The sequence below is a fragment of the Cololabis saira genome, chromosome 8 (assembly GCF_033807715.1).
Source record: "Cololabis saira isolate AMF1-May2022 chromosome 8, fColSai1.1, whole genome shotgun sequence".
In the NCBI taxonomy this organism is placed as follows: Eukaryota; Metazoa; Chordata; class Actinopteri; order Beloniformes; family Belonidae; genus Cololabis; species Cololabis saira.
Genome location: NC_084594.1, coordinates 15621527 through 15635977, shown reverse-complemented (window position 1 = coordinate 15635977; position 14451 = coordinate 15621527). Strand labels below are relative to the sequence as shown.

At 40.6% G+C, this 14451-nt stretch overlaps 1 protein-coding gene across 8 annotated transcripts in view; it reads right to left on the bottom strand.

The window, feature by feature from the left end:
- anks1ab (ankyrin repeat and sterile alpha motif domain containing 1Ab) overlaps positions 1–14451 on the bottom strand; it is a 57562-nt gene that overhangs the window by 8553 nt on the left and 34558 nt on the right. For 3 of the 8 annotated variants that reach the window (XR_009782967.1, XM_061726877.1, XM_061726878.1), the window contains 9 exons: positions 12021–12128; positions 10810–10980; positions 6976–7113; positions 6747–6818; positions 6399–6482; positions 6145–6282; positions 5472–5651; positions 1867–1965; positions 1011–1108 (listed from right to left, as the gene is read on the bottom strand). Coding sequence is in view for 7 of the 8 variants with exons in the window: in XM_061726877.1 (XP_061582861.1) it covers positions 1011–1108; positions 1867–1965; positions 5472–5651; positions 6145–6282; positions 6399–6482; positions 6747–6818; positions 6976–7113; positions 10810–10980; positions 12021–12128 (1088 nt within the window). In the remaining variant the exon portion in view is untranslated. Of the gene's footprint in view, positions 1–988; positions 1109–1866; positions 1966–5471; positions 5652–6144; positions 6283–6398; positions 6483–6746; positions 6819–6975; positions 7114–10809; positions 10981–12020; positions 12129–14451 lie in introns of those variants that run through there. The other 5 variants (XM_061726882.1, XM_061726879.1, XM_061726881.1 and 2 more) reach the window with 4 other exon arrangements.

The following is a 14451-nucleotide window of genomic DNA, read 5'->3' as shown; positions in this document are numbered from 1 at the left end:
AGAACATTACAACGAACAGAGTTAGCAAAAGTACGCCAGTAGAATCCAAAGGTTCATCCTACCGATTAGCTCGTGTCGTAGTCGCCTCTACGCAGAACTCCCTTTTGTCGTAATTAGGGAGAAGTGAATGAGTGGGTGATCTTTTGGGCACAGTTGTTAGCTCGTTAGATAAACGGTGGTGGTAAAACAAACATTTGCTCTATAAGTGATGTGGATTGGTGGGGGGGGGCACATACATATCTCCTTTAGTGGACGAGTATGAAAACACCCCTTCCAGTGAGAGTGGTTATCAACATTCTCATTAAATATACAGCGATGAAATAAACAGGCTTAATTCCCAAAATGTCACACTTCTGTTTAACATTGAAACACCCCACTGGCCCCTTTTAACACAACATAAAACTGTATACTTATATTTCTGATCAAAGTAAAAAAAAGTTTCTTTTTTTTGCCAGTTAAGAATAAAAGTAAAAGAAAAAAAAAAGAAAAAAATGACTTGACAGAGAAAGAATAAAACAGATGCAACCTCTGGGAGCTATTGGGGGTTTTGGAGGCAGATGCAAGTTGTCAGGAGGAGGAAGATGAGGAGGAAGAGGCAGTTTGGTTGAGAGAGCAGGGCCACAGTAAATGAGATCAGTCCAGGATCATCCGTTTCAGGGCTCCAGCACTGGCTGCAGCAGCGGCAGGCGAGAGGGAGCGAGGCTGCCAGGGGTGTTTGTCATGGCAGGTAGGTTGATGTGGGTTGCTGGGCAGGGCAAAGGGGGGTGCAGGAGGAAGCAGCCCTGAGGGACGCTATACCATCACAGTGAGAAGGCACGGGGCTCACTTGTAGAAATGTGTGAGTGTCTCTGTGCATTTTTTTTTTTTTTTTGTGTCAGTGAAAGAAAGAGAATCGATAAGAGAACCGGATGCAAGGGGGGGAGAGGGAGGTACGGGGGAGAGGAGGGGGGGGTGCGGTGGGGGGGGGGGCGACTGCAGGTATCCGGCCTCAGAATATGGTGGTCTCGTACTTGGTGCTGACGGGACGGCGGTTGGAGTCCCGGTGGTCACAGAGCCAGGTGGTGCTGCCCAGGGACTGCATGTCCGCATCCAGCTCCAGGGGGTCAATCTGCCGGGGAGGAGGAAGGGAGGGGGGGGACGAGAGGAGGGTGTGAGACGTGCGGCAGCGGAGGCCATTGAGCCACACTGACAACTCCTCAGCTCACACACGTGCATGTGGATTGGAGATACAGTCCAGTGATCATGTTATAATCACAGACACTGAGGGCTCAATCCACCAAAAATGGATGATGTCTGACGGAGACAAATAGATACGCTCAGGCGCCTTAAACCACAGAGTTAATCAATGATACAACGCTCGGGAAGTTAAAAAAAGAAGTGCTGATCGATCATTCAGAAGCAACATGTACTCTACTCCAGCGGCTATTACAGTCAACAGTCAAGACACATTTGTACATATAAACTTTAAATTATAAGCAAAATATCTCACTACTAAAACAAGACACCAATACAGAGTGCACAAAAACTGAGAAACTTTTTAAAAAACCATCCAGCAGACAACTAGGGATGAAACCCTGACTGGCACAGTTTAGCCCGCGGGTAATCTAGACACATCCTCTCCTCCCAAAATGTGTTAAACTTCAGCTAACTGCATCCCAAAGTATAAAGTGTGACATGAAGATGGGAAATGGGAAAGTAAAGGAATGAAGAGAAGGTTTATGATTGAAATATTAGGAACTATAAGAAAAAAAAAGACAAACTGCACTGCAGCATCTTAACAACAAGGAAAGGAACTAAGGAAGGGCTGGGTGTGTAAGCCGATGTATGATGATTGAGGAGTGAATATAGGAAAGGAAAGAGAAGGACCTGGATTCCAGGGCTAACAGAGTGCAACGGGAGGAAGGAAGGACGGTGGGTAGTACACGTGTGACAGTGACAGCAGCGGCAATCGAGCAGTGGGGCACCCTGGGAAGCAGGAGGACCAAGAAAGACAGGAACAAAGACATATTAAAAAAGAGGAAGATGGACAAAGTATTTCATTGCACTGAATGGAGAGTGAAGAAATCCAGCATCAGCAGTTCATCATCACTTCTTTAACTCAATGACGGGATATTGTTAAACTAAATTTGTGTTGTCACTGACCATTCGCTGGATTTTGCTCCATAATAGTGGAAATCCAGCCGCAGATTAGCAGCAGGACGAGGATGTTGGAGCTTTGGATTTCTACACATGCTGAAGTGGTGTGCGGATGGCTGTCGTAAGGATGGGGATTTGGGGAGTGGATCGTGGTGTAACTGTTTAAAAAGTCTGTTCATCATAAGAGCCGTTCCTCACTCTTTTCAGACCGGCACCTAAATGTGCCTCCACCTTGTTTTTTTTCGACCGATTTCTGTCATCTTTGGTGTCTTTTTGGCACTTCTGCATCTTTTTGTGGTCATTTCATGGCCAAGTACTGGTTGCCTGCATCTCTGTCTTTTCTCAGTGGTCATTTTGCAAGTATTCACTGTTAGTTTTCTGTTTCATTTTAGTCATGTCAGCATGGATTTAATTTTCTGCCACTTTTTTTTTTTCTCTCTCTCTTTTAATATCTGTAGCTTCTCTTCAGTTTCCTTCAGACCATCTGCATTTACTATACCCTTCTGCCAAAGTTACTCGACGTATGATTACACTTGGCAAACTCACCTATTAGTCATCACCATAAAAGCCTTTTCTAATTACTTTAAAACATAGAGTAAGAGTCTGAGCTTTTTCACATCAGACTTAAAACGCTGGGATTAAATGGGATTTCGACATCAGCTACATGGATCATCTGCCGGTGAGGGGGCAGGCTCTCTGCCCGGGACATCACAGTCTTCTTGCATAGTGCCATGTACAGTATATATCTCTCGCGCACATTACTGAAGAATACGTAAAAAAATAAGCTACAAACCTTGAAGGGGTTAATGTTTACTTAATTGATATTACCAGTGATAAAGTCTACCAGCATCTGTTGCTATAACAGCCAACAAAACTGCCCATTTGAAGACTATAAATAAAAAGCATGCAGATTATGGCGTGCAGACTTGTTGGTACACTTCCATTGTCGAAAGAAGAACCACCAACTGTAACTGAAACCATCTGAAACTGACAAAAGTAGCAATAAATACTAATGTAACAAACATTGACATATGACAATAAGACACAGCTTTTGAATTATTGCTTAACAGAATCATTAAAAAATAAAATTGACAATAATGAAATTGCTGTGACATAATAAGTTGGTACCCTCAGTTTAGCAAACTGCTCCAGCTGTCTCAGATTGGAATGGTTTCTTATCCACATTGCATGTTTCAACTATTTCTACAGATGTTCAACAGGAATTAGATCAGAACTCACAGAGGATCACTTAAGAATGTCTAGGGTTTTCTTCTTAGCCATTCTCTGGTGTTTTTAGTTGTGTTTTTTTGGTCAATATTCTGTTGGAGGACCCTTGACGTGCGACTGAGACCCAGCTTTCTGACACTGGCCAGCACATTTGTCTCCAGGCTGCCTTGAAAGTCTTGAGATTTTATTGAACTCTGGAGAGATTCAAGACACCCTGTACCAGACGCAGCAAAGCAGCTCCTGAACAGAACCGAGCCTCTTCTGTGTTTCACGGTAGCATCAGTCTTCTCTTTAAATGTTTCAGTTTCATGTCTGTGAACATTGAGCTGATGTGATTTGCCAAAAAAGCTCCAGTTTTGTCTCACCTGTCCAAAGGACATTGTCCCAGAGCCTTGATGGCTTGTCAATTTGCATTTTTGACAAATTGCAGTCTGGCTTTTTTATGGTCTGCTTTCAACAGTGGAGTCTTCCTCCTCAGTTGTCCGCTTTGGCTCACAGAGTAATGGATCTGACCCTGATGTGCCTCGCCCGTGCCGTTCACCTTGAGTCTCTTTGGAAGCCATTCTGGACTCTTCATTTACCATTCATATTATCCACCTCTTCAATTTGTCATCAATTTTCCTCTCGTGGCCACGACCAGGGAGGTTGGCTACAGTCCAGCGGACCTTAAACCTCTGAATGAAGTTCACAGCTGTAGTTACAGGAACTTCTAGCTGCTTGTAAGAGGTCCTAATATCCTCTTGGATCTTCTCATACAACTCTGTCCTTTGTCGTCTCTGGTCCATATTGACGTATATGTCACTCTTGTCACATCATTTTCGGTCTTTTCTAGGGGCACCAACCAATTTGTCGAGGCCATTTCCAGTATTTTTTCTTTTCTTTATTTTTTTTTTCAAATTATTCAATTGAACCACGATTCAAAAACAGTTTCTGATTTTCAAAGTTGAGTTTCAGTTAATTGCTGTTTATTTAGTGTGTTGTCAGTTTCACGTTAATTTAGTGACCATTGTGGGCATTTTTTTCCTTAATGGAAGGGCACCAACACATTTGTCTACATGTGTTTATGCCATGTAAGAACAGAAAACTGGAGGGCTATTATAACAACTGTGACTGTGTGAGATGGAGCTTAGCTGACAGTAAATATCTCCTTGGGGAGAATGAATGAAATAAACTGTATAACTGTGTCAGTTTCTGTTAAAATCAACTTCAGTCGCTTGTGAAAAAAAAAAGAAAAAAGAAAGAAAGCACACCCTTTTTCAGTTACAAAGGTTCTTGTTTATCTGAAGTTGTGGATTCCTTTCTAAGATGTTTAAAGGATCAAAAGATTTCATTATGATGTCCTGAGATGCGAAACCTTAGAAGTTTTCAAAGAAGGTGCACTTTCTTTTCCACGATTTTACATTTTTTAGCAATGAAAACCGTTAAAACAAATTGTAGATGACAGAAATTAGTCCCCTCTCATCTAAAGCACCAATCCAGGCTCATTATGCAGCTCTTTGATTGCTCAGTATATTATCCTTCCAGGCAGGTAGTAAAACAAAATGATTTTTGTATCTCCAAAAGGGATGTCATACAGCAGACTGCATACTCCCAGCTGTGCAGTTTCCGTCAAGTAACAGTGATCAACAAATGCTTATTATATTCTGCCTGAAAGGTCAATACATCAATGCTTCAGTGAGGGTCTGTGGGAATTTATGCAAGTGGGTGGGTTCGGAGGGCTCAGCCCTTAGAAAAATCCCAGAGGAAATCAATCACTTGCCTGTAAGTAACGAATAAAACTTCTCATACATCACTTGCAGGAATACAAAATCTCCCCTCGATGGGGCGACTCTCAGAGATTGGAGAGTATGCAAGATGAATCCACTACCAAAGTAATGACTCATCACTTTTTGCCACATTCACAGCAAATCTTCCCGTGGGGGCCGGTCCACTGGGGAGGCGTTCAGTGTCAGGGAAAATATTAGGCGTGAAGTCTGTGTATCGTTTCTGAAATATGACTCAACCGAATGTTTTTATCCCCCCTTTGTTCTTAAACCTAATTCCACATGTATTCACAGCAAAATACAGCTGCCTTCGCTTGTTTTCTTGGTGTTTTTGTTGGTACTCACCGCCGATCTTCGCATGCTGTTCCACGATTGAGACACCGGACGGCTGGTTTTGGTTTCTATAAACTCCGGGCCCGTAGTCGATGAAGGGGGTACGTACTGTCTCGCCCTAGCCTGAACTGCCATTTGGTAAGCCACTTCAAATGCTTGACCCAGAGTTAGGATGATCTCATAGGTCTGTGTCTGTTCAAATGGAAAGGAACATAAACATAGATATGTGTTAAAATCGTTAGTCTGAGGGTAAAAAGGGATGAGGTAAAAGAAGATGATTATTCTTCGTACATGTACAATATAATTACCCGCAGGCTGCTACGGATGAGTTCAGTACCTGAGTTCATTTTAAATGAACAAGGCTCAGAATTTATGGCCCTGTGATTATATTTAGCAACACGGCTAAGTTAAAACTGTTTCCTTCCATAAAACGGCCATCTGCCAAGGATAAAAGATTGTTGCGGTCCTTTTTAGAGACATTAAAACACAAATGGAAATGCCAAGCATAGCAGGGACGGAACTCAAATCAAGCCATCTGATGAGCCAATCGAGAAAATGATGTATATAAGATGCCCACATGCAGGCTTCACTGCAGGGAACCTGACATACCACAGAGGAGACAAACGATTCACTGATGAATTCCCAAACGGCTGTTTGAAGTTTGTTGAACAGTTGCTTTACTTACTATTTCCACAGTGCTGAAGACGTGACAGAAGTGGTGTCCGCTTTTCAGATCCTTGGTGATGTATGCAAACGTGCAGAGGTCGTCTGGGTCTTGGGCAGCGCACGAGATATTCCTGATCTCGTGCTCTGCAACGATAGTCTGGTGGAGACAGGATGGATGTCAGTGGTGACATCACTAGCGGGAAAAGTCGACCGCAGCCTTTGGGCCAGGCAGACCAGTAAGTACAAATGCACACAAATAACTTCTTATGTTACCTTTGTGGCTGCATCGATGAACTTGACCCCTCTGTACGTAATGGACAGTATGACAACTGGACCCTTTTTTGAGTCCTTCGATTTCTGGAAAAGACAGATCAAACATAAAGAGAAAAAATGCTTGTGACACAACAAAATACAGTGATTTTTATGCAATCATTGTGATTTAGATAAAAACAATTATCAGCTGCACTTTATGCATAGATTTTTCTTTTGTTAAAGCTTTTTATTTCATAATCACCTTTTATTTTGATTTACTGGTTGCTATTGTCAACCAAACATTTTTTATTGACTCTTCAAAAGGTCCAAGCAAGTTCATTAAAGAAAGTTTTTCCTTTTCGTACTTACCCTAATTTTAGCACAAGCATCTTGTGTAGATTCAATCCCCCGCAGATCCCTGATTATCATTGATCCTAAGTACTAAGAGAAAGCATCAAAACCAGACTTAGTATTAAGTTTTATACAGTATAGAATTACAGTCATTAAATAAAACTATCATGATCATGAGGATTAGAGGTGCTTGTTATTGTTGTAAATATACCTCTGTGCTGTTTCAAAGACAGCAAAGGTGACTTACCGTTGCCTCGTACCCGCAGGAGTCCAGGATGAGTTTCTCGGGCTGGTGATGCCAGGCGGACACTGTGGCATACGTGGCGGATTGGCTCGGCGGCCGGAGGTTTAATCGAGACTCTTTGTGTCGTTCGCTGTGTCTGTCCTGCAGAGACGCAGGATCGCAGGTTGGTAAATGCAACAAAAAGACACTAAACCCACATTTGACACACAAAACATTTGAAATGCTTCTGTTGTTGTCACTTCCCTGCTTCAACAAAAAGAGTGGCAAGGCTGTGTAATCCTTGGCAACTTGGGTGACAAATCAAAAGCAAACGCGTCGCCTGTTTGTCTGCAGATTCACTGATTTGTGTGACTTGGTCAAGAGTGTGAGATAAAGGTCTTCTGACATATTAGTATATTAGTGTCAGAGCAGCTGCAGTCTGTTTGGTCAGCACTTTACAACCATCCATTTTTGATATGCTTGTCGGCTTATAAATTTTCATGATTGGCCCTTTACCATAGGTCGGTGCAGTATGCATTCAGGTTTTTCATAAATCACTTGTCAGGGAAAAACGCACTTCGTATAATAGGACGCTAAGATTTAGGAAAAAGATTATAGATTGAACCTGTCAAACTGGGCTGGGCAGCAGCTTCTCTTCTCTGTTTAGTGTCTTCTCTTCTAACCTCAGTGAGTCAGAAACTGAAGCATGCCAGCTTGGCTGTTTCTTACACGCTTTGACCTTTAGCAAATGTTCAGATTTGATCACAGAGTTATTCTTGGTTCATTCGCTCACAGAAGCACCAATGAAAAATAGGGAACCTAAAATAAATGTGTGACAGTCAATAAAGATAACAAACGACTGCGGGGCAGTGCAATAATTCAACACTGTCGTGGATTGACTTTCTGTGATATTATACAAATCCAAACGAATGACTCAAGACAGAAAGCAACTCAGAAAATGAATTAGTCATTTATGTTTTTGCTGTATATGTTTAGAGAACTTTGCCTGATGTCATCCAAACCTTTGGAAGAGCTAATTTCACTGACTGTCTGTTCACTTCATCTGCTCTTTTGGATGCATGTTCCTTTCTCTGACATGATGGCATGACATGATGGAACTTTAATGAATCCATTCAAATCAGCCCTCAGGGATGGTGGGTCCAGCTTAGGTTGCTAAACTTGTCTTAAATTTCTGTCGCTTTTACAAGCCAGAAGACTAAATGCCAGGGTTCAAAGTATCTTTCCCACAAATTATTTAAAGTCCATGTTATCACTCAAAATACGGAAACTCTTTTAGATAATTTTGGTGAACTGTCAAAATGTCAAACAGAAATGCATATTTTTGTCAAATTAAAATGAGTGCTCGCCCTGGGCCTCGTGTTGGAGGTGGCGGCTTGGCCACAGGCGCCTCCTCTGCTGTTCTGCATGTTGTGGCGGGGTGCGGCTAGCGTCATCATGTCCGTCGGAGGATCTGAGGCAACTTGAAATGAGGAAGTTGGGTGTTGTAGTGGTGATAATGACTACCGTGGTTATTGTCATTATTAGGGCCCGAGCACTTACAGTGCGAAGGTCCTATTGTATCTGTAGGAATTTTTTTCCTAGTTTTTTTTTTTTTTTTTCCTTCTTCCGACGAAATGAGGGCCTTTTTGCCCCCATAAACGTGCCCCAAAAGTCACCAAATTTTGCACGCATGCCAGGCCTGGCGAAAAGCTTGATATATCACGGTTTGCATTAATGGGCGTGGCCTAATGGCTCAACAGCGCCCCCTAGAAAACTGTATCTGTTCGGCCGCTTCTTCGCCCGAACCGTAACGTGCACCCAGGTGTTTTATACATCAAAATGTGCTTCTCGATCCTGTGACGATGCGCATTACTTTTCTCAGTCAAAAGCGTTACCGTGCCGACGATAGACACCATAAAGCGTGCCCCCCATCATCTGATGGGTCCATATTTGATAGTTCCTACTTTCTGCCATAACTTTTGAATGGTTTGACATAGAGACTTGTGGGTGGTGTCATCGGACTTGGTTTTGAGTCCTTGAACATATTTGGTGCAAATTAGCCCCGGCCCTTCTTCTGATTGGTCAATATTTGATAGTCCCTATTTTCTGCCATAACTTTTAAATGGTTTGATATAGAGAGTCGTGGCTGGTGTCATCCGCTAAATGTCCAGGCCTGAAGAATCTACATGCAAGTCATACAAGCGCTTCCACTGCAGCACGCCTGAACGTGCACAAGGGTGCGAAGGCCCGTTCATCGGTGCTGCTTAATGGTATTCTTATTGCCAAAATTATTATTGTTAATGTCATTATTATCATTTTAGGTGGGTACATGTAGTATGTGTATACGTGCTTATGTATTCAAATACATTTATATATGTTTGTATGTATTTCTACATGCAAGTGTGCAGGTGCGTATGTATTTATATTTACATGTATGCACTAATACTGCTATTAACACTAAGTATATTAACCATATAAGGGTATGTAGTAAACACTACAATCATATAATATGTTTAGATCAAAACATTATAGATGCTTGGATATAAAACACATAAAACAACAGATGCATACATATAAATACATGTATAGATTTGTATAGATGGTCAAATCAGAAAGTTAATGTAACAAATGTGTATATATATATATATATATATATATATATATATATATATATATATATATATATATATATATATATATATATATATATATAATACACATGTTTATTGTGGACTGCTACGGTTTACTAGGGAAACAATATTTAACATCAATTAATAACCAATGAATTCATTGGTATTCATTAAGAAGGGGGACCGGAGGGTGAGTTCCAATTATAGAGGAATCACACTCCTCAGCCTCCCTGGTAAGGTCTATTAAAATTCAAAATACTTAACTAATCCCTGAAGGGAAATAAATTCACGTGGGCATATATATGTGTGTGTGTGTGTGTGAGTCTATGTCTACATATTGGTATCTGCGTATGTCTATGTATTAAATAATAATTATGAGCTGTAGTAGTAGTATATATCTGAATACATATTTGCACAAACGGGTATGCAGTGATGTGCATGTGTGTTGAGGTATGTGTGCTACTTAAATATAGGTCCTCTCATCTGTACATGCATGCCTACAGTATATGTTTGTAAATTCATCCATTATTCTTACCCCTGTTCTGTTTACTTCATTTATATTCATCTGTCTGTCTTATGTTGCATGGCTTTTCTTTTTGTAATAATCCGCCACACATTAACTACAACACACCACACAGTCACCATACTGCACACACTGCACCCATCACTGTCTTGTCTCTTACTCTGCCCTGTCCTTTCATGTTTCACATCGGTGGTTTTAGTCCTCTGGGACAGAATCAGGGTTTCATCTCTTAATAAAGTATCTTTAATCAGTGTGTCAAAGACAATTGGTGGAGGACACATATACTTTCACATTATGATGCATGAATTTCACGATACTTGAGACCTCTGCACCACCCTCATAATCAAAAACAAAAGTTGATACAGTAAAAAAAAAATAATTAAAAAGAATTATCCTTGATTAATTATATTTAAAAAATATTATTTAGAAACTGCTAAAGACATTTATTTTCATGTATTTTCTGTGTTTTATTTTATATAGAAAAATAAAACATGTCTTATGTCGTGTATATCTTCCTAAAGTATTTCATAATTTCAATGTTATTTTAGTGTGACTTACTCTGCGGTCTAACTATAGCAGAGAAGATCAGAACAGCTCTGACAAAGTGTGCAGCATCCTCTAAGTTTTTGCTTTTAACTCACTGAAAATAAGGTGCAGTAGATGGATTGCCCGGCAATGAATCAAGTGAAAGAAGCTGGAACTCACTACAGAGCGCGGCCTCTCATTATAAGATCGCAGGGATATGCTGCAGTCATGGTCTACTCCTCTCCGCCTCCGGTCCGACTCACTCTGAGGGAGGAGTGTGTCCATGGAGCGACTGGTGTAAGGGTCCATCTGACTGAGGGGAGATGTGGTCTGGGACAGGAGGTCGTGAAACTGAAACACACACACACACACACCAACACAAAACACAGTAATGACTTGGCCGCACTTCCTACATGGCCTTATTTCCCTGATCCACATCCAAGCTTAATCTTTGACATACGATTCTCTTCCCCGGAGTTTAATCTCCCTGGGAAATCTGTCAAATGCATTTAACTGTTGTGCACGTAAGAATTCAGAAAAATGTCACTCCAAATTTAGACGTCTGCTCCAGAAACTGGAGGATCCATTGTTTTCATTGGTGTAGAAACACAATGGGCTAAGTTGTGTTTTTTAACTTTATGGCTAAATGTCTAATGAAAAATAACACACATAAAAAAGTAAAACAAGAAATGAAAACTGCAGGTATGGCCCAGGTTTTTTCATAGTTGCACTGTTAATGTGAATGAGATGTGTAGTATATCTATCGTACCAACCAAACCGGTGCTGACAGTATTTTTCCCACACCACAGTGCTTAACCCTTAGAACTCAAGCAACACAGTTCCTGCTGGAGAAACTCATGGTAAATTGTCGTGGGAACAATAGAAATCTCCTTATATGGATATCATAGGCTTATGTTTAAGTTATGATTCATTTTCTATCACTTTTTACTTTCTAACCGAAAGTAGCTATAATTGTGCAGAACGCAAGAAATAAGCAGTTTTTCTGTTGTTTTTGTTGATAAAATCAAGCTAAGTGAAACTTTGAACTGTAAGGCATTTTATTGACAATAGATAGGAAGTTAAATAACTTTTTTTATCCAATTTCAACAATTCTAAGTACTTTTTGCACAGGTGCTTTTATAAAATTTGTGTTGTAAAAAAAAAAAAAGATGTAACACCCTATGTTGGATTTAAGTGCTGGTATGCATAAAAAAATCTTGTGGCGTCATTAGCAACAGCTCAATAGTGTGGGATTGTATCACAGTTATTAATAAGGTTTTCTTTTCTGATGTTTGTATAGACTATTTTTTTTAGACAAAATATGGAATATAATTTCTTTATACAGTCTGCAATAAATTAAAAAGCAATTTAGGATTGTACCATCCTCTTACCATAATTGGGGAGAGGCGACGAGACTTGGAGGGAGCTTCCTCATACGGTCTCTCTGCTAGAGAGGCAATGATCCTCTTTCTATGGCCTAGAAGACCAATCTTAATTACCTAGAGAGGACAACATCACAGCACAGAGTGAGCATTTCCATTGCATCATCGCATCAGTATCACATGCAGCAGAATTTATTGAGACAAAGTGAACAGAGATACATCTAAAATACACTGACAGAGCTGATGGCACGCACCCTTCACTGGCAGCCATCCACAGGCAAACAGAAATGACTCTCGTCAATAATTCAGCCTCAATCTGTTTTGCCATAAGCCTAAAGTACGACACTGTGTCCTTCTTGGAACACTCCATTATTCACACACCATTTTTGGACATTTGTGCTTAAAAACCTGAGAGGATTTCACCAACTTATGAGTCTCTGTAATGTAATTTACGGCAGATAGAGCAGTTTTCTTTTAATGTTGAAATATATGCTTTCTTATTTAAAGTATCATTTATATCCACTGTTAACAAAATCCATGTCCGCTCATGTGTCTAAATAATCACCAGAGGAACAAAAGGTTCATTTTATTCCTCATACATATCATTTTAATGTTGTATATTTTGTTAAATTGGTTATTAACATTCATGCTCATCCAGTAAGGACGGATGTCGGGTGATTAATGTTACATTTGCAATTATGTTCCCGGTACAAAATTTCCCAGAACAGACTTATGTATTCTCTTTTCTTTTCTTTTTTTTTTTTTTTTGTCTGATGGCTTTAATTATTTATTCAGCCTGAGTCGGAGGCAGAAGAGGCAACAAGGTCTGCTCGCTAGATTTGTGGTGCTGTTTTCATTATCATCGTCTACAGAAACCCACTGAGACCAGTATGCAAAGAGAACCTTGGGACTTTGTGGGAGCGTAACCCGGCTCATAGATCATCTCGAAGCCTGATGCCATTTGCTGTAATATGCTGAAGAGGATGTAAGAAATGTAATGGGCAAAGTAAGTTCTGCCAAAATGCTCCGAGGCAGTTCTGCTCCTCTGCACACGGAGAGTAATGTGCCCTGCACTCACACCCCCATCTCTCTGCATCGCGGTCTGCTGGACGCCATCCTTCACACACTGCATTGGCAGCGGGCTTGGCTGCTGCTGCTACTGCAGCTGTTCCTACTATTCTATCTCCACCATCTTGGTCTTTAGCACAACCAGGCCCACAGACAGATGTGAGCTACATGGATTCCACAAATAGACTTATTTGCAGTTCCCACTCTGCTCTCTGATCGGGTATCAAACATGTTTGATCAGCTGCTTTGTTTCTCTGGTGGCGCGTCATGCTGACGTCACAATACGTCACACAAACTGGACGTCAACACTGTCGCAAACTTCACGGTTTTAGTCAATTGTGGATTTACTGCTGGGTTTGGGATCATTGTGCTGTTAAATGATCTGATATTGGCTGAGCTTTAGCAATCGGACCGATGACTCTCGGCTTATGCAGGGCAGTTCGTGGCCGACTCAATAACTGGCTGGCAAACAATCCAACCACAATAGTTTTTTTAAACATCATTGCTGATGTCGTTCCTCCTTGGATTTGTGTTTACATTCACCTGAACGGTCCAAACCAGCAAACTGCAGACAACCTCTGCTTTCGCACACGGATACTTCATTTTGGTTCCGTTTTTGTTGAATAAATTCTGGCACAATGTAATACTTGGTGTGCTGTCGTTCACCTGAAGTTGTTTTATCTCATTTTAGGACCTGGTAATGACCAGATTATGAATAGGTCTTGATATTTACACCTTGGACACCAAGCTATTGGTGATCAGGTATCAATCTGCTGGACTCCAATTCTAAATAAAGTAATAGTGCGTAATGTGAAGAAAGCCACGTATAGTGTAGCCAAACCAAATCATAACAAGGTTGTTCCTGAAATCTCTGTAACGCAGAACTTCCCAACTAATTTGATTCTTACACACTAAACAAAAACTACTTCACACAGTCAAATCTTGATGTTTTTCTTTAGTTTGTTTGCTTATTTGTATTCATTTGCTGTCTTATTCAGCAGGTTTCCTTAACTTCCTTGGTAACTTACTTTTCATTCAATGAGGGAAGTCTAGCCCAACACCCAACCTACTACTTTACTATTACCAATTTTATCCCACATCTAACCTTAATCTTCTTAGTTCACACCTTGGATTTAACTCCAGCATTTCAGAAATTAGGTTCTGTGTATTGTACCGGAAAGGTCTTCATGATGTAACATAACCAAGAACACACACATACACACACACACACACTGTGTCAACATGTGAACTCATTCTGAACCTAAATGGGATGTGGATTTATCTATTGTCTCAATCTATTGTCTTTTTAAGATACAAAGGTGTTTGTTTGTGGTCTAGATTGCTAACTACTTAGTCCTGCTATAGTTTTATG